The following is a 26,427-nucleotide window of genomic DNA, read 5'->3' as shown; positions in this document are numbered from 1 at the left end:
CCTGAGCTGAAGGCAGACGCTTAACCGCTTAACCCACTGAGCCACCCAGGTGTCCCTCAGACATTTCTTTAAAGTGACCACAAAGCTTTTAATTTATCCCATTTTTCAGAGAACCCTCCCCACATGTCCCCGCCCCGAAACACCGTAACTGTTGAGAATTAGAACTATAGACTTAAGGAGAAACTTTTCCTTTTCATCACTGGCGGGAAACAATGTCAGAGAATGAAGGTGCCCTCTTTTTTATTTTACAGATCGGATGTGTCAGATGGAGGCTCTTTGGTTGGCGAAGCCTTGAGCAGACTGGGAAGATTCTATATCTGACTAGGCCCATTCTTCTCCCTGCCGTGGGAAAAAAAAAAAAAAAGCAGAAACACATTAAATTCCTTTCATGCCTTCTACGTGAACAGAAACATAAGGGTAGGAAATGAGGGAGAGGGCAGGGCAGCTGGGGGTCTTGTGGTTCTCGAATGAGAGGTTCTTCCCAGCTCAAAGGGAGCTGTGCTTCTGGGCTGAGAAACTGCCCCATGAGGTCAGGCACCGGGAAGAGAAATAGCTCAGCCAGCCTCAGAGAGGGGCAGTATGAGTCGACGGGGGAAACGTGACCCAGCTTCTCCTCCCCACCTTCCCAAGCACACCAGAGGAGGAGATGGACCAAGCCTGGGCCCTTCAGTGGGAAAAAGGTGGTTGTAATGGGCAGGTTCTACAGGAATGTGGCGTGGGAGTGCCTGCCGCATGCTCTCAGCTTCCCGACACACGCTGGCTCCCAGAGGCCCCATCTTGGCCTTCTTAGATTCCATGCATCTCCCCGAAACTTTGCCCAAGCAACCAAATGCTTGACTGTATGCTGTCTCATCTTATTCTCTTAACGTTGGGTCCTGGGCCTGCTGGGTTCAAACGCTAGTTCTACCACTTACTAGCTATGTGATCTTGGGCAAGCTGTCTTAATCTCTCGGCTCTTCGGTTTGCTCATCTGTTGCATAGGGGGAATACACGCCTTACACGGTTTGTCCAGGGTCTGGCACCTACTAGGTGCTTAGCAAGGGTCAACTTCTCTTTGTTCACTGTTTCCCATGGGGATGCCACATCGTTCACCAGACTGGAGGCTCCTGGAGAGAGCTTCCTTCTCTTCCCCGCCCCCCGCCCCCCACCCAGCATACGGTTGGGTGCACAGCACACTGTCAATGAGTCCTTATTGGCTAGGCTGAATGGACCTTTCCTGGCTACCTCAGTGATGCTGATGGAGACCCAGAAATGGGTATAAGGGAACTATCAGTATTCTGTTTCAAAGATATGAAGGTAATATCCTGAGTTCTTTACTTCCTTGATACATTGTTACAGTATAACAGTCTATGTGCTAAGGCCTGCCTTTAGTGCGAATGTAATTTTATAATTTATATTTTAAAATATAAAAAAATTTACGATTTTCAGACAATTACGTAGCTCAAGTAAAATTAAAGCCAATGCCTAAGTATCTTGACAAAATGGCATCTTGATCGGTTTATCAGGAGTGGAGCAGGAAAAGAAATCAACTAGACTGACATACTCATTACCACAGAATTCAAAAGGTTCTTAAAGATAGCAAAAGAAACTGAAATTGACACAGTCACTTCTTTTTTATTTATTTTTTAAATTTAATCTAATTTCTTTTCAGTGTAACAGAATTCATTGTTGATGCACTTAAACTCCATTGTCTCAGGACAACACCTCGGTCTGCAGTCACTTGTGAGGGACCGTGGAAAGAGGAATGGATCCAAACATGAACACCAGGGGCACCATCTCAGATTAAGTCATTCATTCACTCATGCAGGCAACAAAATTTACGGAGCGCCTGCCATGGGGCTAGGCTCTATGCTTCACAGACACGATCCTGCCCTGTGTGAAATTTACTGTCAGTCACTTCATTTCTCGGGTCTCATGTTCCCCATCTATCAAATAGTAACAAATCCATTTCTATTGCAATTATAAGAATTCTAGAAAGAAGTGCAGGGGCCAGAGCCTTGCAGACTGTTATTGTTCTCTGCTGCTGTCCTCTATGTAATGGCCACGAGAATAGCTTGCAATCATTTGAAAATTATGTCCAAACTCTATTTCAAGGGGGCTGAGTATGTTCTGCCTATCTCATTTTCCTTCCTTACATGTTGCCAAGCCAACCAAGCCCAGAGTGAGCAGGAGGGACAGAGAGATCTAGGATACTGGGCTGAAGCATTATAGTGAATAGCACTCCACTTCCTGTTCTCTAATGGGTAGGATTTCACACATGGTTCTTGTGATGGGTTCAGGTCCCCTCACCACTCATCCCCCGGCCCAAGATATGTTGAAGCTCTAACCCTAGGTACCTGTGAGTGTGACCTTATGGAAACAGGGTCTTTGCAGATGTAGTCATTAGGGTGGGCCCCCGCTCCAATATGACTGATGTCCTTAGAAGAGAGGAATTTGAACAGACGCAGACACAGAGAGAATGTCATGTGAAGACACACACAGACACAGAGGGAAGATGATGGAGGCAAAGATTACATACAGCCGTGCAGCAACCAGCCAGGAAAGCCCGGGGGCTACCAGAAGCTGGAAGAGGCAAGGAAGGATCCCGCCCTAGAGGCTTCCGAGGGAGCATGCCCCTGCCACACCTTGATTTCAAACTCTAGCTTCTGGAACTGAGAGAACGAATTTCTAATGTGTTAAGTCACCCCATTTGTGGTCATTTGTTACGGAAGCCCTAGGGAACAAACAGTCCCCAAACAGAAACAGCTCCACGGTGGACTTCCCTCGGCCCTCCAATGTAGTCATGGTGACTCTCCTTTTCTGTACAAGAACCCACGTAAAAATGATGCCTTGATCCCAGTGCCTAAAAATGTGGATCTCCAGAATGGCAGATCCGATGTTTTTCAAACAAGTCAGAATGGGAAGCAAGAATGCCCTCCACCTTTAGCTTCTCTGCTCCTAAGTTGGATGGAAAATAGTTAAGACTAGGCAGGCATGGGTCCTATAGGCACGGAGCTGACTAAGCAGGCCACTGCTGCGGGCCCTCAGCATGGAGACCACCTTGGGAAGGCCATGGAGTCCATTCTGGGTCCTGATAAAGGCCAGTAGGCTTAGAGGAGAACTGACCTCATTAAAGGTTTCCAAGCACTGCAAGCCTGTCTTCACCTAGACTTCACTCTTGCAGCCAATCAGAGGCTGCTGTCCTAGCAAAGGAGGCATCCCTTCCGTAGGACAAATGAGCAACTCATTTAATCAATGCATAGGTGTTATTTTGAAAATTACTATCTGGCAACCACCATAGTGAGCATGAATTCAGGCAAGAGTCATTAATGGATCCTAAAACTGGAAAGTGAAAGTTTTATGAGAAACATGTTATTTATGTAGTCTCAAATTATCTCTTCATACATTAGTTATTAAGTACAAAAAGAAAAGTCACATTTTTTTAGAGAGGGAAGGGGTGGAGGAGCAGAGGGAGAAGGAGAGAGAGAATCAAGCAGATTCCACACCCAGCATGGAGCCCAATGCAGGGCTTGATCACGACCCTGAGATCATGACCTGAGCCAAAATCAAGAGTTGGACTCTTAACTGACGAGCCACCCAGGTGCCCCATGAAAAATCATACCTTTACAGCGGAAAAACATGGCGGGCATTTAACCAGTTAATCCAAGTTAACATCACCAACCATCATAGATGCTTTTTTATGTTTTGCTCATGCCAGAAATGTGCAACCTCTCATCATGAGGACACATCAGGCAAACCAACTGGGGGACATTCTATAAAGTAACTGGCCTGTACTCTTCTAAAAGCTGGATGTCATGAAAGACAAAGAAAGGCGGGGGGCTGTTCTAGATTGAAGGACGCTTGAGAGAATCAAGAGACATGACAACCAAATACAATGTGTGATCCTCGACTGCACCATGGACCAGAAGAGAAGTAGCTAGGAAGGACATTCTCAGGAAAATGAGCACAACTGGAACATGGCCTGTGTGGTGTATCCACATTATATTTCTTGAATTTGCCAACCTATACATGTTTGTCTAACAGAATGTCTTGTTCTTAGGAAATACATATTGAAGTATTGGGGGCAAAGGAATATGATTCTGCAACTCAGTCTAAAGCGCTTCACACGAAAATGTGTGTGTGTGCATGTGTGCATGCGCATGCGCATGTGTCTGTAGGGAGAATGGTCATTTTAACAGGATGCTAAAAACAGATGAATCTTGATAAACGCCACATGTAGGTTTTTGTTACTACTTTTGCATACAATTTTCTATATGTTAAAAGTCTTAAAATTGTAAAAATGACACATTTTGAACATTTAACCACACGCCTGATGCTGTGCTGAGTGTGAGGTATTCAAGGGATCGTGAGACACAGTCTTGATCCTTAACCCAGGAGCTCATCGTCTGGGATGGAAGCACATTCTGGTGTGCTAAAGGAAGCTGCAAGAGCGCAGGGAAGGCTTGCTAAACCCCGGCTGCCTGGGGAATGGGGCCAGAGTGGGCTGTGTCCAGAGGGGTAAAGGGGAGGCTTCAAGTGGGGAGAACTAATTCAGTCTGGGGTGCTGGTGGGCTATGCAAGCAGGGCTGAATGACAGACTGTGGGACACGGGGAAGATGCCCGTGTCTGCAGGCAGCAAGGGGAAGCCACCTGCCCCCTGAGGACAGACAACAAGGCATGGGTTGGCAGGTGTTGGGGGTCAGGCCAAAGTCACCATAGCTTCTGAGGTAACAGAAGGAATGCCGACATAAGCAAAACAACTTCAAGCTGAAAGGCTGAACACAAGTGTGCTTACTGATGGCATAGGGTGAACTTGGCGGGGCCATATACTGAATGCCCCCGAGACATCAGCCCCCAGATTGATAACTATACGTAACCAGGATAAGGGCATGGTTCCAAATTAGTTAGGAGGCCTAATAATAGACCGCGAGGCAGGAAGAGAATGTCAAGTGATCGTAAGAAACTAAAGAAGTGATTTTTTTGAGAACACGATGAGCTTCCCCAGCAATAAGGATAAGGTGGTACCCAATTAACACGCAACCAGATGGGGAGAGGTTGTTGTTAACAGGAAAACTCCCCAGGACAGTACAGGGTCCTAGACAAAGGGAATGAGGGAGGCAGCTGTGCTCTTTCAGAAGGTGATGGGGAATGGGAATTTCCACTCAATTACAAGACACGAGGGCTGGGATGAGAAAGAACGCGGATATTCCTAGCAAGAGCCTGGTGGGAGCTCATTTGTCTTCCTTTCTTTGGAAAACCTTTATATTATGGAAAATTTACAAAAATAATGAGAACACTATTAGCTTAAACTGCACGAAAGGGCTGCGATGTGACCATTTTTGCCTTGCTAAAGGGGCTCATTCATGTTTCAGGTGAAAATGAACCTCCATAGACCCAGCACCCAGGCTCAGCAATTATTTCAATATATGGTCAATTTCACTGCAGCCAAATTCCCACCCATGACCCTGGCAAGCTCACTGGTTTGAAGTAAAACCTCTCTGGTGGGAGTTTTTGTTGTGCTTTTATTCGAATGATTTACTATCTTAAAAAAGAGCTCCAAATTACACGTAGATATATGTATACCTGTATATAGTGTTTTTAGTTAATTACTTTATTCCCTCAGTAAGTAATAGACTCCCATGGCTCAAAATGCAAAAGGCACATCACATTGGACACCTTGAATATATATAATTCTTGTTTGTCAATTATACTTCCATAAAGCCATAAAAAAAAAGAAAGAAAGAAAGAAAGAAAGCTATAATAAAAGGACAAGTGAAAAGTTGCTTTCCGAACAGATCCTGTCACCCAGCCAAGAGTTCTCCCTCCTCAGAGGCAGACTATATGAACAGTTTTTTTCTGTGTCCTTCGGGAGGTGTCTTTTGCATGCATTAGCAAAGAGACTGCGAACTATTCCCACTGATCTCTGTACCTGGCTTCTTCTACTGAATAAGAGAAACGTCCCCCTTTTCCCAGCTACCCGGCATTCCCATTTTATGAGGCGCAGTTTATTCAACGAACGCATGCTGGCTCGACTTCGGGCTGCTTCTGACCCGCGGCCATCCCAGACAATGCTGTCTTGGTTCAACGGGGGCCACAATCGTCTCGCAGCAAAGCAAGTAAGTGTATGTGGATGAGAAACCCCTCAAAGCTGATCTGCCGGCTGAGAGGTGACGGACATTTGCAATTTCGATGGATATTGCCAAGCTGTCCTCCATCAGCCAGGCTTACGCGAAAGCTCTCTTCACCATGTTATCCGCACGCTTTCCCGCCACGCTTCCCGCTTCCTCCCAGGGCTCCGTGGGAGAGGTTTCAGCATCTCAGACTCAGAAACAGCCCCCTGACCTCGGCCTCCTACTGGTCTCCCCCTACCCCGTCGGGCCCCCACGGCCACCGGGCTGTCCTTCCTCCCTTCTCCTTTCCCAGATGCCATCGGGAGCCTGCTGGCATCTCTTCCTCCTTCCAAGTCGGGCCCGTGAGCAGGAACTTAGCCATGCGAGCACTGACCGCTGGACTCACTCTCCCAGTGACCTTCTGCAGCACCTGCTCTGCCAATCCCCAGCCCTGTGAAAACCCCACCGTCTATGCTCTCCAACCCCCACTCCCCGGCTGCTAGCTTGTGCTGGAGAAGGTCATGAAGTTGGCTCCGCTACAAAGCCAGGCCAGCCAGCCTCAGCGGGGCCCCAAGGGCTGTAAGGCAATCCTTTTATATATCTGTATCAAATTTCTCCCAGGGATTGTTCCAAATCCTCTCCCTCTCCTCAGATCCCCTACCCATCCCCCTCCACCTGGCCCCTCAGTAGGGGGCCCGCTTTGGATTTCAGCGACAGGACTCAGGTCATGGGGCAGGAACTCCCTCCCTTCTCCCTCTTCCCCTCGCCCTTCCCCTGTTCTCTGCCTTTCTTCCACCCCTGAGCCTCATGGGGATGAGAGGCTTCCTCCTCAAGGTAGCCTCTTCCACTGGTGCCCTTGACACTAGGTTCTCCTGCTCTCTCCTGCACTTGGTTCCAGGAGCCATTCTCTTTCCCTTGGGGCAAGCTCCCCCTTCCCACTGGTGTTCCTCCTCTCAGTCTAGAAACACTTCCCACAAATCTGTGTCGCTGCTCTACACTACCCCCAAACTTGCAAAATGTAGTCATCTTTAAAATTACACAAGTAATTCCTGCCTCCCGGCGGCACTTCCTCCTTCTGAGTCAGCCCCCAAATTTAACACAAAAATCAGAAAATTATAAGAAGAAAGAAAAGAAAAGCCACCCACAATTGCATCAGCTTACTGTTACTATTTTAATATATTTCTTTCCAAGCTTTTTATACATATATCTATACATTTATATATCTATATGTACTTTTTAAAGATTTATTTTTCAGAGAGAGAGAAAGCAAGCACGAGCAGAGGGGAGGGACAGAGGGAGAAGCAGGCTCTCCACTGAGCAAGGTGCCCAGTGTGGGACTCATCCCAGGACTCCAGGGTCATGATCTGAGCCAAAGGCAGACGCTTAACCGACTGAGCCACCCAGGCGCCCCCATATGTATTTTTCCTTACAAAAGTGGATCATAGTGTACACATTGTTTGTCATAATACATTTAAGACATCTCAACTTTGCTACTTATTAGCTGTCTGACCCTGGATAAGTAAATTCACAAAACAGTTATCACAGTGCCTGAATTAATGCTAGCTATGACGATCATCCCACATCAATAAACACAGCGTCACATAATAATTTAATGACTTCTGTCAGTGCTGTGTCTAATAGGAGTGAAGAAAGCACCACAATGAGTCACCAACACACACTCATTTGGCATATGAGCAAGTGTATCTGTCGGATAAACTCCGACAAGCAGAATTACTCATTCAAGGGCTACGCGCATCTATAATTTTGATAGATGGTGCCAAATTGCCCTCTAGCACGTGGGAGTTGCTGTGATTTCTTGAACTTAACTCTGATTGATGGATATCGAGGGTGTCTCAAATTTTTCACGGATACAAACTCAGACTGTGACAAACATTCTTATAACCAAATCTCTGCATAGATCCATGATCATTTATTCAGGGTGGAGGCAAGAGCATAAGTAAATGCACAGAGATGGGGGAGCAAATGGGAACGCTCAGGACACTGCTGGCATCGGTGACATACAGAGAGAATGACAAGAGGCAAGGCTGGAAAACAGAGCAGGACCAGATTATAAAGGATGGCCAATGCCACGGTCATTCAGTCTGTCGGTTATCAAGCGTCTGCCTTTGGCTCGAGTCGTGATCCCAGGGTCCTAGAATGGAGTCCCGCATTGGGTTCCCTGCTCAGCGGGGAGTCTGCTTCTCCCTCTAACACTCCCCCTGCTTGTGTTCCCTCTCTCGCTGTGTCTCTCTCTCTCTCAAATAAATAAATAAAATCTTAAAAAATAAATAAAATCTTAAAAAAGATTAAAATTGTGTGCTTTGGACTTGCTAGGTAGCTGAGCCGAATTGCACACAGCAATATTGTGAAGTCTGTCTTCACAATAACTCCATGCTACAGGTGCCACTATCGTCCCCAGGGTGAAACTTGGACACCACATAACCCTCCCAAGTCTCCGCTTGCTCCTAAACAAATGGCGACAATAATGGGGATAAAGGAGAGAAGGCCCATGGCTTCTGTCCACTCTTTGTTGTGCTGCGGGAGCACTGGAGAGGGGGCAGGAAAGGGACAGAAGCTCTCAGCTACATCATCCCCTGACCACTGCCCCCCCACCAAATTCAAACGACTAATGTTAGAACTAAACTAATGCTTTAAAATACAAACAACCCTCCCTGGGGTTAAATTCACTGGTCACCTTAAATTTTCTGTGGAGAACTTTAATCTGAATGTCCCCATTGATTTCAGACTTGCCGGGATGGAAGGTTTCCTTTCTCATTTCCGTGTAGTTAATGTACAGTGTTGTATTAGTTTCAGATGTACAAGACAGGGACCCAACACTTCCATACATCTCCCGGGTCTCCTCACAACAAATGCTCTTCTCAATCCCCACCCCGTTTCCCCCAGGCTCCCGTCCACCTCCCCCCTGGTAAGGAGCAGCGTGTTCTTTATAGTTAAGTCTTTTGGTTTGTCTCTTTGGTGTTCTGTTTGCTTATTTTGCTTCTTAAATTCCACATCTGAGTGAAATCCTATGGTATCTGTCTTTCTCTGACTTACTTCATTATACCCTCTAGCTCTATCCATGTCATTGCAAATGGCGAAATCTCATTCTTTTTTATGACTGAGTAATATCCCATTGCGCGCGTGCGTGCCTGTGTTTGTGGGTGTGTGTATTCACACCGCATCTTTATCCATTCATCTATCGATGGACACTTGGGTTGTTCCCACATTTTGGCTATTGTAGATAATGCTGCTATAAACATAGAGGTGCATGTATCCCTTCAAATTAGTGTTTTTGTATTCTTTGGGTAAATACCCAGTAGTGGAAGTACTGGATCATAGGGTGGTTCTATTTTTTTTTAAGATTATTTATTTACTTATTTAAGAGAGAGAGAGAAAGAGAGAGCATGAGCCAGGGGAGGGGCAGAGAAACAGACTCCCCACTGAGCAGAGAGCCCGACATGGGGCTTGATCCCAGGACACTGGGATCATGACCTGAGCCACAGGCAGATGCTTAACCCACTGAGCCACTCAGATACCCGGGTAGTTCTATTTTTAACTTTCTGAGGAACCTCCATACTGTTTTCCACACTGAATGTATGAGTTGGCGTTCCCACCCATAGTGTATGAGGGTTCCTTTTCTTCACATGGGATAGGAGTTTTGATTAGAAGAGGGAAGAAGATGAGCCCCTGGAACATTGGCCCCAGCCCCTTTTGGCAGAGGGCAAATGTGGGCAGACATCAGTGGGGGAAGGGAGGCCAGCACCAGGGCAGCTGGAGGGAAACAGTCAGCAGAAAGCAAGGTGGGCAGAAATGGGGACAAACTATGTCAACTTCAATTTCCTCCACTTTACGTCCTTTGGGGGAAAGAAGCAGAATATAAACACACTAAATGATACATCAGTACAGACACAGTGCCCGGGTTCTCTTAACCTGCTTGGTCTCTCAAAGCAGACTCCTGCTGTTGAACTTCCTGCAGAGGGTGCTCTGTTTCTAAAAAACAAAGCCATTCCGTTCACAGGAAACAACAGGGGACTCTGAACCACTCAATCAAAGAATCTGAACCAGAGGTATGTTTTTCCCTGTTTTCAGTGACCACTGACTAATAGTTCCACAGTCACACAGAAGAATCCAGGTTCTGTAACAGGCAAACAACCAAGGAAAGGCCAATATAATACAGTAATTCCAGGACATGGGCATTGGGGCAGCCCTTCAACATTTGGTGTAGAATGAATAGTATATTTAAATGTCTTAGAGAAAATGGGAGATTAAAGAAAAGCTTCTCACAGAAACAAAAAAGCGAGGCGCAGAAGGGGTTGGTTTTCTGGTGCATGGCAGGCATTGGCAAATGACCCCAAATAGCCCCCAAATGTGATGTTTTAATGCGGGTCCTAGATCACAGAGGAAAACGGTACTAAGTCTGTTTTGTGCAGACTGTCTATGATCGGATAGAGATCCCTAGCGTTAAGCACACTACTCCTGATTTCGCAATGTACAAAAGAAGAGATCAAAGTGCTTTAGTCGACGGTCTGGTGAATGGGGCACCACATTTTCTAGTACACGAATGGCTTCCTTTTCCTGCCCAGCATTCGAGGAGTCCCAGACAAGACTCAAACAACCCTGGCTCAAGTGAGATTAGCAAAGCTTGTTGCTTGGTAACATGTATTCTATAAACCCTTGGATCTTGGATAAGGTGAAACAGACCAAGTACATCGAGTGTTTTGTTTTGTTTTTTAAATAATTCCTTTCTCGTCACCAAGATCCAAAGGCTGATTCCATGCTTCACAGTTTTCCAGATACCCACAGCCCCTAACCAATGGGACACTGGCAAATATCTCTGAAGTCAGACTCTTCTCTTGCCGTTAAGTGAGGGAGGTTGGGAGGCCACATACATGTTTACTATGTCACTGGGAGCTTAGTAGGCCACAGCTTCTCTTTGAGTATGATTTATCTATGAATTTATCTCAAAATTAACTAAAAGAAGTGGGAGTCATATGAAGTTATTCCTAAGAGTTTTAGAAGATTCTGGAGAAAGGTCAGTTTAGGGGCACCTGGGTGGCTCAGTGGGTTAAGCCTCTGCCTTCAGGTCATGATCTCAGGGTTTTGGGATTGAGCCCCACATCGGGCTCTCTGCTCAGCAGGGAGCCTGCTTCCTCCTCTCTCTTTGCCTGCCTCTCTGCCTACTTGTGATCTCTGTCTGTCAAATAAATAAATAAAATCTTTAAAAAAAGAAAAAAAAAAGAAAGGTCAGTTTATTTTCTAAATCAACTGGGATTATCTTTTGAAGGAAGTATGCCCTTTAGCTGATCATTTTAAATGGTAATGAATAATTGCATTTGGCCAAATAACAAAACCCAAGATCTACAAGGTAAATTTTTTGAAAACAAATATAATCTGATGAAAACTTTCTATTTTTTATTTTTTCAATGAATATTTTTAAAAAGAAAATAAACATATTTAACCATATTTCCTTACTTTCACTGATGGTTTCCTATCTTAAGTAACAGTTAACACAACAAATCCTTTAGAAAGCAGGATCTCAAAATGAAAACATTTTAAATGAATCACACACATGAACTACTTAAATGAATGTGCACTGCTGGTGGGAATATAAAATGGTGAAATCATGTTGGAAAACAGCTGGGAATATCTTAGTAAGGTTACACATGCACTCACCATTATAATATACCAATTCTACTAGGTATTTACTCAAGAGAAATTAAAATATACATCCACACAGAAGTTAAAACTCAAATATTTATAGCAGCTTTATTCATAATGGCCCCCAATTGGAAACAACCCATATGGGCATCAAAAGGTGAACAAATTATGCCTTATACATAACAATGAAATATGACTCAGCAATAAAACATAAAGAACTACTGATATGGGAAGTAGCATGGATGGTCTAAGGACATTCTAAGCAAAACCAGCTAGACACAAAAGACTACATACTACATGATTAAATATGCACATGAAATTTTATAAAAGAGATTCTAATCTATAGTGATAAAAGGAGGTCAGTGATGACCTGAAGCCAGCAGCGGGGGTGGACGGTAACTACAAAGGGGCATTTGCCACGGCAATGGAAGTGGTCTATACCTGGATTGCAAGCTTAAAATGGGTGCAATCTGTGATAAATATGTAAACTATATCTCAATAAAGTTGATTTTATGAATTACTGTAAATGAAAAACTCTTAAAAAGTTGAAGACTTTTGGGGCACCTGGTGGCTCAGTGGGTTAAAACCTCTGCCTTCGTTTCAGGTTATGATCCCAAGGTCCTGGGATCGAGCCCCTCATTGAGCTCTCTGCTCGGCGGGGACCCTGCTTCCCTCTCACTCTCTGCCTGCCTCTCTGCCCACTTGTGATCTCTGTCTGTCAAATAAATAAATAAAATCTTTAAAAAAAAAAGTTGAAGACTTTAAAAAATATTTTTCTGATTTTTAATTTATTTTTTATGTTCTTTAAATAATTTCTATGCCCAATGTGGGGCTCAAACTCACAGCAAGATAGAGAGTCACATCTCGGGGCACCTGGTGGCTCAGTGGGTTAAAGCCTCTGCCTTCGGCTCAGGTCATGATCCCAGGGTCCTGGGATCGAGCTCTGCATCAAGCTCTCTGCTCAGCAAGGAGCCTGCTTCCCTCTCTCTCTCCACCTGTCTCTCTGCCTACTTGTGATCTCTCTCTCTCTGTGTCAAATAAATAAATAAAATCTTTTAAAAAAACGAGAGAGAGAGAGAGTCACATCTCTACCGAACTGAGCCAGCAAGGTACCCCCAAAAGTTGAAGATTTAAAGTTACTTTTAGCAAGTATATGTATTAAACATCCTGTGTAAACTATGTACCAAGACATAGTCCCTACAGTGGGGGAAACTATTCTCTTAAAAAAAAAACAAACAAACAGTGTGGAGGCTCCTCAAAAAATTAAAAATAGTGTCTTTTGGTGCTGGGAAAATTGGACAGCTATGTGTAGAAGAATGAAACTCAACTATTCTCTTACACCATACACAAAGGTAAACTTGAAATGGATAAAAGACCTCAATGTGAGACAGGAATCCATCAGAATCATAGAGGAGAACATAGGCAGTAATCTCTTCAACATCAGCCACCACAACTTCTTTCAAGACATGTCTCCAAAGGCAAAGGAAACAAAAGCAAAAATGAATTTTTGGGACCTCATCAAGATCAAAAGCTTCTGCACAGCAAAGGAAACAGTCAACAGAACAAAGATGCAACCCACAGAATAGGGGAAGATATTTGCAAATGACACTATGGACAAAGGGGTGATATCCAAGATCTATAAAGAACACCTCAAACTCAACACACACAAAACAGATAATCATGTCAAAAAATGGGCAAAGACATGAACAGACACTTCTCCGAAGAAGACATACTAATGGCTAACAGACACCTGAAAAAATGTTCATCCTCATTAGCCATCAGGGAGATTCAAATCAAAACCACATTGAGATACCACCTTATACCAGTTAGAATGGCCAAAATCAACAAGACAGGAAACAACATGTGTTGGAAAGGATGTGGACAAAGGACAACCCTCTTATACTGTTGGTGGGAATGTAAGGTGGTACAGCCACTTTGGAAAACAGTGTGGAGATTCCTCAAAAAATTAAAAATAGAGCGACTCTATGACCCAGCAGTTGCACTCCTGGGTATTTACCCTAAAGACAGAGATGCAGTGAAAAGAATGTTCATAGCAGCAACGTCCACAATAGTCAAACTGTGGAAAGAGCCAAGATGTCTTTCAACAGATGAATGGATAAAGAAGATATGGTCCATATACACAATGGAGTATTACTCAGCTGTCAGAAAGGATGAATACCCAACTTTTGCATCAACATGGACGGGACTGGAAGGGATTATGATGAGTGAAATAAGTCAAGCAGAGAAAGTCTATTATCATATGGTCTCACTTATTTTTTTTTTTAAGATTTTTATTTATTTATTTGACAGAGATTACAAGTAGGCAGAGGAGATTAGGCAGAGAGAGAGGAGGAAGCAGGCTCCCTGCCGGGCAAAGAGCCTGATGCGGGGCTCGATCCCAGGACCCTGGGACCATGACCTGAGCCAAAGGCAGAGGCTTTAACCCACTGAGCCACCCAGGCGCCCCTGGTCTCACTTATTTATGGAACATAAGGAATAGCATAAAGGACAATAGGAGAAGGAAAGAAAAAGTGATGGGGGAGGATATTGGAAGGGAAGACAAACCATGAGAGACTGTGGACTTCGGGAAACAAACTGGGGGTTTGTGGGGGGGTGGGTGAGTACGGTGATGGGTATTAAGGAGGGCACAGATTGCACGGAGCACTGGATGTTATACACAAACAATGAATCATGGAACACCACATCAAAAACTAATGATGTACTGTATGATGAATAACATAACACAGTAAAAAAAAAAAAGGAACACACAGCATGAACTGGCTGAGTGGGGCAGCGGCAGCAGCTTTGTGGATCTGCGATGCAGATCTTTGCGAAGACCCTGATGGGCAAGATGGTCACCCTTGAGGCTGAGCCCAGTGACATCATTTCTTTAAAAAGATTTATTTGTCAGAGAGAGCGCGCATGCACAAGCTGGGGGAGTGGCAGGCAGAAGAAGAAGCAGGTTCCCTGCTGAGCAAGGAGACTGATGCGGGACTCGATCCCAGGATCATGACCCGAGCTGAAGGCAGATGCTCAACCAACTGAGCCACCAAGGTGCCCCGCCCAGGGACATCATTAAGAATGTCAAAGCCAAAATCCAAGACAAGAAGGGCATCCCGCCTGACCAGCAGCATCTGACTTTTGCGGGCAAACAGCTGGAGGATGGCCACACTCTCTTGGGCTGTAATATCCGGAAAGAGTTCGCCCTGCACTTGGTGCTTCACCTGTGGAGTGGCATCATCTGGCCTTCCCTCCACCAGCTGGCTCAGAAGCAACAACTGTGACAATGTGATCTGCCGTGAGTGTTATTCTCATCTGCACCCCAGTGCTGTCAACAGCCGCCAAGAAAAAGTGAGGCCACACCAACGACCTGCGCTGCATGAAGGTCAAATAAGGCCCCTCCACTGGCTTAGTTTGCCTGCAGGCCAGCCTCTTGCCCAAGCCTCAAGGCCCTGTGTCCTCAATAAAGCTTGACTTCCATTGCCTGGTGCAGTGAAACAAACCAGCCAACAAACAAAACAACCAAGCACACAGGCACAGGTGCATGGTGGAAGGCACTGGGCTGATGCTGTTTGGGGCTGGTATATACAGTTTGCCAGGATCTATTCAACAGTGCCTGCCACGTGGGAGGCATGCCACCAGGGTTAAAAGGCAAAGGATTCATTAGGCTGGAAAGAAGACCAATGCACAGACTAGGTTGGTCAGGGACCTGGGATCAGATCAAGGCCAAGAAATGATGTTCCACATCACCACGAATCCTGGCTTGTCAGTGTCATCTTGTTAGGGGACTCTCAAGAGAGAGGATGCAGCTTGACCTTGTCCAAAAACTGGAACCAACGATTGGTGAAAAGAGTAGAAAATGGTATAGGACAAGAGGTTCTTCAATTCCTTGGCCACACTGCAGGGATTCTCTTGCTGTCCCCATCAGCATGAAATCGCTTCTCATACTCCTTTCAGTGCCTGATAAAAAGTTCTCCTAAACTTTTTAATAAATGCCGAAGACTGGGTAAGGAACTGATCTGGAATATTTTATTCATCTATATAGCTTAGAAATTAAAAGATGGGAAAATAGCTAATTCAGTATCTCTCATACATAATCTTATGATAGGATTCCAAGTACAGTCACACTGAACTGGGAAGTATTCGGAAATTACTTTTTTAATTAGAGAAATCGAATATCACAGTTTTTAAGGAACCGATCACGAGATGGGAAAAGAAACACGTGGAGTGTTATGGTCATTTCTGGGTACCACACTTGAAGGATATTGACAAACTGGAAAACGTTCAGAAGCCAATGGCGAGGATAGTACAAGGTCTAGAAACCATCTCATAAAGATCAGAATGGAAACCTAGAGGAGAAAGATGGTATTTGGCTCTTGCCAAATACCTGGTGATGGACATTTGGGTTGTTGCCACTTTTTGGCTATTGTGAATAATGCTGCAAGGACCATTAGCATACAAGAATCTGTTTGAGTTCTGGTTTTCAAGGAGTGGAAATCTTGGATCATATAATAATTCTATGTTTAATATTTCGAGGAACTGCCAAATTGTTTTCCCCAGTCACTGCATGATTTGACATTCTAACCAGCGATGTACAAGGGTCCTATTTCTCCACATCCTCACCAATACTTGTTACTAGGGGCTGGATTTTGTTTATTTTGCGGCATTCCCTGTGACAAATTGGGACCAAATGATGGAAAGTAGATTTCAGTTCATTATCAGGAAACATTTTTGAATGAGCAGAACTTTCTGATAGTGGAAAGGCCCTTTGACTCTCCTTCAGTGAAAGTTCAAACAGAAGTAAGCGAAGAGTCCAGTAAGAGTGGTGAGGAGTCCTGAGCCTCTCATCCCCTCCCTCGTATAATTAATAGCTGCAGATAGGTTTCTAAAATATACTTATTTTAACTTCTATTATTTCTTGATCATACAAGTAACCAATATTCCATGTGGAAAAATATGAAAATACAGACAAGGAAAGAGAAAAATAAATGAAAACAAAATCATCCATCTTCTCACCACCCAGAGACTTAAGCATTTTGGCATACAGCCTCACAAACCTTTTTCTGTTATATATCCATATAAAATACATACATATACTTTTTTAAAACAAAAATGAAATCCCATTAATCACACTGCTTTTTTACTTTACAATATAGTATAAACATCCTTCCATGTCAAGTGATATATGACCATGTCATCACTCTTAATGGGTGCACAGATTTCCATGGAATGAATGTACTGTAATTTGTTTAACCCAGTGTTTTCCAAAGGGTCTACATAACATAAATCTTACAAGATGACCCTCAAAAACAAGAACTTAACTTGAACAGTTTAAAAATGCTTCACACCGTATCTCTTTATCTCTTTTTTGGGCTTTCACAATGTGAAAGAAATGATTTTAAATGATTTTCCTAAACCTACTTGACCATAGACTCCTCATGGTCTTACCCTTCTTTCATTCTTCAGGACACTTACTTATTCACATTTGATAAAACACCCTGAGGAATGATGGCTTAACTCACCCTTTAGTGTTAAATACTAGGGTTTTGTTCTTTTACACAGAACTTGCCATTTTAAACACTTTTAAGTATGCAATTCTGTGGCATTGATTACATTAACAATGTGTCACCATTCCCACTATCTAATTCCAAAACTTTTTCATCATCCCAAGCAGAAATTTTAAACATTATGAATAACTCTCCAGGGGCCCCTGGGTGGCTCAGTGGGTTAAAGCCTCTGCCTTATGGCTCAGGTCATGATCCCAGGATCCTGGGATCGAGCCCCGCATCGGGCTCTCTGATCGGCAGGGAGCCTGCTTCACTTCCTCTCTCTCTACCTGCCTCTCTGCCTATTTGTGATCTCTGTCTGTCAAATAAATAAATAAAATCTTTTTAAAAATTAAAAAAAAGAATTATTCTCCATTCCTCCTCCCACCAGCCCCTAGTAACCTGTAATCTGTTCTATCTCTACAAATTTGTCTATTTTAAATAGCTCATATAAGTGGAGTCATGCAATATTTGTCCTTTTGCATCTGGCTTATTTCACTTAGCATAATGTTTTCAAGTTTCATCCATGTGGTAGTATGTACCAGAACGTCATTCCTTTTTATAGCTAAACAACATCCCATTGTATGTATCGAACACATTTTCATCCATTTATCTTGTGATGGACACTTGGGTTGTTGCCACCTTTTGGCTATTGTGAATAATGCCACAAGGAACACTAGCATACCAGTGTCTGAGGCCTAGTTTTCAAGTAGAATTGCTGGGTCTTATGATGACTATATGTTATCACAGAGTTTAATATTTTGTGGATGTTTAATGTATTTTATGTGTTTAGTATTTTGAGGAACTGCCAAGTGTTTTCCATTGTCACCGCATTATTTTACATTCCAAACAGCAATGTATAAGGGTCCTCTATTTCTCCACATCTGCATGAATACTTGTTACTCTCTTTTTATTCTAGCCAACCTGGTGGGTATGAAGGGATCTCTCTCTGTGGTTTTGATCTGCATGTCCCTAATGATTTAAGAAGTGAAACATCTTTTCATGGGCTTATTGGCCATATGTATATCTTCTTTGGAGACATGTCTATTCATAAAGTTGTTTGCCCATATTTTAGTTGGGTTCTTTGTCTTTTTGTGACTGAGTTGTAAGACTTCTTTATATACTCGAGATTAAACTCTTCAGATACGATTTACGAATATTTTTTGTCACTCTATAGGACATCTTTTTCACTGTCTTGTTAATGTCCTTTCATGCACACAAGTTCTTAATTTTGATAAAGTTCCACTTAAGTGCAATATTCCACTTAAGTGGAACTTTATCAAAATTAAGAACTTGTGTGTATCTATTTTCTTTTGTTGCTCATGTTTTTAGTGACATAGCTAAGAATCCACTGCCAAATCCAAGGTCATAAAGATTTACCCCTGTTTTCTTCCTAAGAACTTAATGGTTCTAACTCTTAATGTTTAGGTTGTCGATCTATTCTGAGTTAATTTTTTGTATATGGTGTGAGGTAGGAGTCCAACTTCATTATCTGGCATGTGGATATTCAGTCGCTCCAGCACCATCTGTTAAAAACATTACATTTTTCACACCTACAAATAACATTACAGAAAACATCCTTTTCAACCTGTTCCATATTTTCCCTAAGAAAAAATTCTAGAAGAATTGCTATATCAAAAGATATGCACATTTTGAAGGCCCATGATACATCCTACTAAACTCCCTCCAGAAAGGACATTAAGAACACACCACAGGGAATTCAAACACCAGTTTCACCAAACTCTCAACAGCCATGTGTACTACAAACAAATTTTAAATCTCTGCTAATCATTGTGGCATGGGAATGTATTCTAATTAAAGTTTAAGAGAGTTTTAGCTGAACTTGCCTTAACAGCCCTAACATGCTAGCCTCAGCACCTTCCTTTCCAAAGGCTTCACACTTATGAAAAGATTATCTAAGAATAGGACTCGATGTAAACCACTGCAGAGTTTAATATAAGTCTAGTTAAGCAAGGAAACTAAACCTCCCCTCTCGTAAGAGTGGGGTTAGAAATGGAAAGTATAATTAGGTTCCTCCACGGGATAATGTAATTTCAAAATATTTCCTTCCTCAGCACAAAGTCACAAACCAGCTGTTTGCGACTTTCAAGTGTGTCCTTTTTTTTTGTTTGTGTTCAGGGGAGAGTTACCAAGCACAAGAGCAAGGCCATGAAACCAACTAAACTGAAGTTAGAGGGTTTTTCTTAGAGCCATATAATGACTATCACGGAAAAAGAAAAACGATTTTGCTGGTAGTCTGTTTTCATACTAGTTGAGCACTTCTGAATGTGAATTGTGCCTGAGTTTTTACAACTGATGTAGCTTTTTTTTTTGCCCTGTCTCTTTTGCTTCTCTGAAACAGACATACCAAGTGTATCTTTATTTTGTTTTGTCTCAAGCTGTAGTTATTAGAAAGAAAATTTTATGGTGAGTGCTTTGTCAGTGGGAACTTGTTATTAATATGGAAATCCTGAGAGGATCATTTATCCACACAAAACAAGAAACCAGGGGGAAATTAGCTTTCCACATTTCATCATAAAGCATGCATAATTCATAGAAGAGAGGAAACTATTGATGAGGCTGATCAAAATGAGTTTCTTGTTGCCAGAAAGAATAAAAATATTAGGCATAAAGCTCTCTAATTTCCTAAATATTTTCTTAAAGCTTTCTGAAGCTTAATGCCATCATGACTTTCACTGTTACAGTAGCAAAGATGAAGGAAGATGCTTTTACAGAATCAATAAAATTTTAAGAGGCAGAAAGGAGCTTGTAAAATACCTAGTTCGACTCTATTTTACTTATTGGAAATCTGAAGTCCAGATTGGTGCAGCGACCTGTCGAAAGTCACAGAGAGTGAGTGACCAGAGCTGGAGCCATGGGTCAGGTCTCCTGACTCTTGCACTCATAATGTTGTCTGGACATTCCCTTAAAAGGCTGACATAAGTAGCTGTGTCACCAGTTTACTTTGCTGTCACTGATGCCACAGAGATCTCCAATCATATATCTATATCTATATCTATATCTATATCTTATTGGTCAGTTTAGAGAATTCAGTTAATGTATTAATTTTATTATTAATTTAGCACATTTCTTCTGAGAGGCCATGGTCATTAAGTCTCCCACTATTAAGAAAGTTGAGCAAGTTTCCAAGATTCCAATATGACAGATGACTCTTTCCACCCATACGTTATAGACATTTTTTAAAAGATTTTTAAAATTTATTTATTTGACAGACAGAGATCACAAGTAGGCAGAGAGGCAGGCAGAGAGAGAGAGAGGAAGAAGCAGGCTCCCCGTGGAGCAGAGAGCCTGATGTGGGGCTCGATCCCAGGACCCTGGAATCACGACCAGAGCCGAAGGCAGAGGCTTTAACCCACTGAGCCACCCAGGCGCCCCTATTATAGACATTTTTAAAAAGCAATCTCATTGACTCTTGGGTTAAGAACCTCATCAGAAGAAATCTGTGAGATATCATGGAACTTAAGGGAAACAAGGTTACCTTTTTTTGTCAGAGTATTTATTGTTCTTTTGCCTCTTCTAAATGCATAGTTTCAACTATCTGACAGGGAAGCCTACCTATATGATAGATTTTTCAAGCTCAACTTTTAAGATCTAAAATATTTAAAAACACTTGAGGCAAACTGTAATTAGTTTTCTCCATAGATATCCAAAGTACCATACATGCATTTTCATCACGGATATTTATATATAGTTGCTTCTAGGTGAATTTTAAAAATTCATTTAGGAGATGAGATTAAATATATCCTGTAGTGGGGGTAGTAATAATTCAAAGAGCGGGACAAAGATTAATGCCAAATTAGAATCTTAACTCATCTGCTTTTAATAGCTCATTTGATTTGCCTTGGTTCTAAAGATCCAGTGAAACAGGCCACCTAGATACAAATTCCCACTCCATCCCCCCCTTTTAACATAAGAGCTTTCTGATAGTGAGAGCTGACCAACAGCAGAATGAACAGTTGTGTGAGCAAAGTTCGTTCATTACTACTGAAAATTTCAAACTAAGGCTAAAAGATCATTTGTCTGGAATTCTTAAAAGGATTTCTGCATTGAAAGGTAGCCTAAATGGCTTCTAAAATCCTATCATTCCAATACTGTCCTTCTCTCCTACTTTCATAGTGCAAGGGTCCTTCCACATGTGTATCTCTAGTCATCTTATCTTAGACTGCCTGGTCCCACTATTATTTTTGTACTTATCCTGCTTGAAGAGAGGGATGGTATTTTCCTCATCTTCCTGTATTTTACAATTTTAAGTATAGGTTCCTGTACATAGAAAGTATTCATTAGACACTTAATTGAATATAATTGAAATTAGGAGCCTGATTGGTTGATTTACTTATTATAAATCTTCAGAACCATATTTTTTCCCCTGACCTGAGAATCTTATTACTACAGTGAGTCTTTGTGTTAGGATAAATCTGCAGTGCTGCTCTCTTTTTAAAAAAAATATTGTATTTATTTATTTTTCAGAGAGAGAGTGAGAGAGAACACAAGCAGGGGGAGAGAAAGGCAGAGGGAGAAGCAGACTCCCCGCTGAGCAGGGAGCCCAATGCAGGACTTGATCCCAGGACCCTGGGATCATAACCTGAGCCAAAGCAGACACTTGACTGACTAGCCACCCAGGTGTCCCATGGAGTGCTGCTCTTTTATAAAATTGTAAGTAAAATAGGAATATTTGATTGAACATGAATACATATTAAGGCTTAAAAAGGATGCTTTGAAAATATTTTAAAAATATACTTCCACTTTCATTTATCCTTTTATTTATAATATGAAAACTAGCTTATCTGTCTATAAACATAAATTTATATTTAGAAATAAGCATACTTTTATAATATATAAGAAGATATACCAATGCTATGTTCAATATGGTCACCTCTTGTTCTCATATATTTTTAAATGGGTTATAAGATAGATGATTTGAAAAACTAACTTAAGAAAAATGGAACAAGTAAAATAAAAATCCCCGAAGTATTCTGCTGTGGGTTAAATTTTTTATTAAATTGTGGGTTAAATTGATGTTGAAGTCCTAACCCCCAGTATCTGCAAATGTGACCTTAGATGGAAATGGGGTCTTCGCAGATGTAATCAAGTTAACATGAAGTCATACTGGAGTAGCCTGGGCCCTGAATCCAGTGACCAGTGTCTTTGTAATAACCACATGAGAACACAGGAACACAGGGAAAAGCCTATACGATGACAGAGACAGAGACTGGAGTGATAGGCCTGCAAGGCAAGGATGTCTGGCACCTGCCAGAAGCTACGGGAGAGAAATGAACAAATTCTGCCTCAGAACCTCCAGAAGGAACCTACTCTGATGACACCTTGATCTTGGACTTGTAGCCTCCAGAACTGTGAGATTATCTACTTTGTTCAGGCTACCCAGTTTGTGGTACTTCGTTATGGCAGTCCTGGGAAACTAATACTTGTCTTTTTCTGTGAAAACTGACATGATGGCTCCTTGGCAAGATTAGGATGACAAAATACAGTCTTACCATAACTGAAAGTAATCAGCCACCCTGACAAGTGAGAGGTGATACCTCGTTTGGATTTCTGTTTCCCTGCCCAGCAACTCTACTACTAGGTATTTACCCAGAGGATACAAAAATACTGATTCGAAGGGGCATGTGCACCCTGATGTTTACAGCAGCATTATCAACAATAGCCAAACTATAGGAAGAGCCAAAATGTCCATCAACTGAGTAATGGATAAAGAAAATGTAGCATATATATATAATGAAATATTACTCAACCATTTGCGATGACATGGGTATATTAGGGTATATTATGCTAAGTAAAATAAGTTAATCAGAGAAAGACAAATACCATACATACAATGTCGCTCACATGTAGAATTTAAGAAACAAAACAGCTGAACACTAAGGGGAAATGAAAGAGAGAGACAAACCATAAAACAGACACTTAACTACAGAGAACAAACTGAGGGTTGGTGGAGAGGAGGTGGGCAGGGGATGGGCTAAACGGATAATGGGCATTAAGGGGGGCACATGTTGTGATAAGCACTGGGTGTTGTATGTAAGTGATGAGTCACTAAATTCTACTCCTGAAATTAATGTTACGCTGTACGTTAACTAGAATTTAAACAAAAACTTGAAACAACAACAGAAGAGAAAAAAAAATCAACCACAAAAAATATCATGTAGAGGTTAGAACTACTTTGGTCTGAAAACCACTTAAGAAATGAAAAATCATTTAAGAAATGTATCCTCCCAAAACAAAAGCTCAAAAGGCAACAGATAGGAAAACCAACTACAAAATCCTTGATTCTGAGCATATTATAGTAAGTTGTGGCATCTTGGAATACAACTAAAACAACAAAAATTAATCAAATAGGGTGAAAGGAATTGTCTGAGTTGAAAGAGATGCATTCAGATTGTCAAGATTACCAAGATTTATTGATTAAAACTCTTTATGGGATGCCTGGCTGGCTCAGTTGGTTAAGCGTCTGCCTTCAGCTCAGGTCATGATCCCAGGGTCCTGGGATCGACTCCCGCATCGGGCTCCTTGCTCAGCAGGGAGACTGCTTCTCCCTCTGCCTGCTGCTCTCCTACTTGTGCATGTACTCTCTCTTTCTGACAAATGAATAAAATCTTTAAAAAATAAAAAAAAAGCTCTTTGTACAACTGATTAGTAGTCCCACTCATGCTGTTCACTTTCTCCACCCTTGGTCTTTGTTACCTGAATATTTTGCAAATTTTTTTTTTCCATTTTGCCCAAGTGTCAATGATACAGGAGGACACTGGCTGCCACTGATCTACAGTCCCAGCAAGGAACATCGCTGCAGTCCCACCTCATCCCATGAGGGCCCCCGGAGATGTTCACAGTTGGTCCAGTAAGGGTCTGGCCAGTATAGAAGCCGAGTTACAAAGGCAATACTGATAGTTCACTTGTCCTTGGCCAAGTTGTAGAATCCTGTCCCACTTTCAGAGACTATCATGGTCCCAGTCATCTCATAAATATTCATTTATTCGTAGGTGAACAAAATCTCCCCCCACATATCTAGTTATGCGAATCAATTCCACTGGGGTCACTGTCAAACAATTCTCTCTCTCTCTCTTTTTTAAGATTTTATTTATTTATTTATTTGAGAGAGAGGGAGCATGAGTGAGCAAGAGAGACTGCTGGAGCACCAGCAGAGGGAGAGGGAAAAGCAGACTCCCTGCTTGGGCTCGATCCCAGGACCCTGGGATCATGACCTGAGCCGAAGGCAGAGGCTTAACCCACTGAGCCAGCCAGGCGCCCCTGTCAAACAATTCTAGACACAACGGTCTTTTCTCATGTGGGGCATACTTACATCCAATTTTCCTCATTCTGATTATTTCTAATGACAAGGAAAAACTTTTTATAAATATTTTAGATAACAATTCCTATTTCATTAGCTAAGGAAATTTAAACTAATTCTGAACTTCATGAGGATGCATTTCTATTTTTCAAAATGCTAATGCTATCCTCAATCACTTAAAGCACTCACTTTAGATTTTAAATTTTTAACATAATTTTTCTTATTCGTAAAACCTTTAAGACTTTTGAATAGAAAATTGAGGTTTAAACAAACATTTGTAGTCCTTAGGGGACAACTGGAAGTATATGATTCCTGCAGAGAAACTCTAACATATTAAGCCTTATTTAATCCAATCAGTAGTCATGATGATGAATAAAAAGTAATTCATAGAAATGTAAAAGACCACAATTTATCAACATTGTCTTTTTTCCACACTTAATTAGAATACAAAATTGATCAGGGATAATCAGGTTAAGTACAAATTGAGTAAAGCCCAATTACATATTATTTTCCTGCTATTCAATTACCTTTTATCATCTTGTTTCCCCTACCTATTTCTTCCCAGCCAATTAAATATCCAAGGATTCAGGTGCAAAATAGGCAATCCTTGTATCAGCATAGTATGACTGGCTTATTTTTATTTTTATTTATTTTATTTTTTAAAGATTCTATTTATTTATTTGACAGAGAGAGACACAGTGAGAGAGGGAACACAAGTAGGGGGAGTGGGGGAGGGAGAAGCAGGCTCCCTGCTGAGTGGGGAGTCCCATGTGGGCTTTGATCCCAGGACTCTGGGATCATGACCTGAGTGGAAGGTGGAGGCTTAATGACTGAGCCACCCAGGCGCCCACTAGCTTAGTTTTAAAAACTGTTAAGATAGGTGATTTTTCCTTACCAAGAGGAACTAGCAATTATTGAAAATATTAAGAACTAGCATGGGCTGGAGCACCTGGGTGGCTCAGTCATTGGGCGTCTGTCTGCCTTTGGCTCAGGCCATGATCCCAGGACCCTGGGATCCAGCCTGCATCAGGCTCCCTGCTCAGCAGGAAGCTTGCCTCTCCCTGTCCCACTCTCCCTGCTTGTGTTCCCTCTCTCGCTTTGCTGCTCTCTGTCAAGAAAGAAAGAAAAAGAAAGAACGAATGAACGAACTAGCATGGGCATTCAGCACCTAACCTAAAAAATTATTTTACTTGTTGATTAATGGAACAATAATATTTCATCAGGACTTACAGCTGTATCTACTTATTCATATAAACAAATAGTGCTCTCAACTTTGTTTTTAAAAAAATCGAAGTGCAGAGACGCCTGGGTGGCTCAGTCAGTTAAGCCGCTGCCTTCAACTAAGGTCATGATCCCAGTGTCCTGGGATGGAGTCCCACATCAGGCTCCTTTCTCAGCGGGGAGCCTGCTTCTCGCTCTGCCTCTGCCTGCCACTCTGTCTGCCTGTGCTCGCTGTCTGTGACAAATAAATAAATTTTAAAAAATTCAAAGTGTAGCATGTTTCTACACATTAGCAGCTTGAAGGCATGATTGTATCTTTGATATGGTTCTTATTTGGAAAACATCTTTTTTTTAAAAAGAGTTTATTTATTTATTTAACAGAGACATAGTGAGAGAGGAACACAGGCAGGGGGAGGGGGAGAGGGAGAAGCAGGTCCCCCAGCCCCACCAAGCAGGGCTCGATCCCAGGACCCTGCGACCATGAACCTAGCCAAAGGCAGACGCTTAATGACTGAGCCGCTGCTGGAAAACACCTTTGAAAGTATCACTACATTGGTTTTAAGGGCATACACAGCAATTAGATATGCAAATT

The 26,427-nt window shown here is 42.2% G+C and overlaps 1 protein-coding gene and 1 pseudogene across 3 annotated transcripts in view; one reads left to right on the top strand and one right to left on the bottom strand.

The window, feature by feature from the left end:
- LOC116583093 (protein FAM122A-like) overlaps window positions 1-26,427 on the bottom strand; it is a 70,166-nt gene continuing 43,739 nt past the window's right edge. For all 3 annotated transcript variants that reach the window (XM_032331075.1, XM_032331077.1, XM_032331078.1), the window contains exon 12: window positions 1-339. In XM_032331075.1, the coding sequence (XP_032186966.1) occupies window position 339 (1 nt within the window). In that variant the 3' untranslated portion in view covers window positions 1-338. The remainder of the gene's footprint in view (window positions 340-26,427) is intronic.
- LOC116583094 lies at window positions 14,566-15,141 on the top strand (annotated as a pseudogene).

The sequence above is a fragment of the Mustela erminea genome, chromosome X (assembly GCF_009829155.1).
Source record: "Mustela erminea isolate mMusErm1 chromosome X, mMusErm1.Pri, whole genome shotgun sequence".
Lineage (NCBI taxonomy): Eukaryota > Metazoa > Chordata > Mammalia > Carnivora > Mustelidae > Mustela > Mustela erminea.
This window is presented reverse-complemented; position numbering and strand designations above follow the sequence as displayed.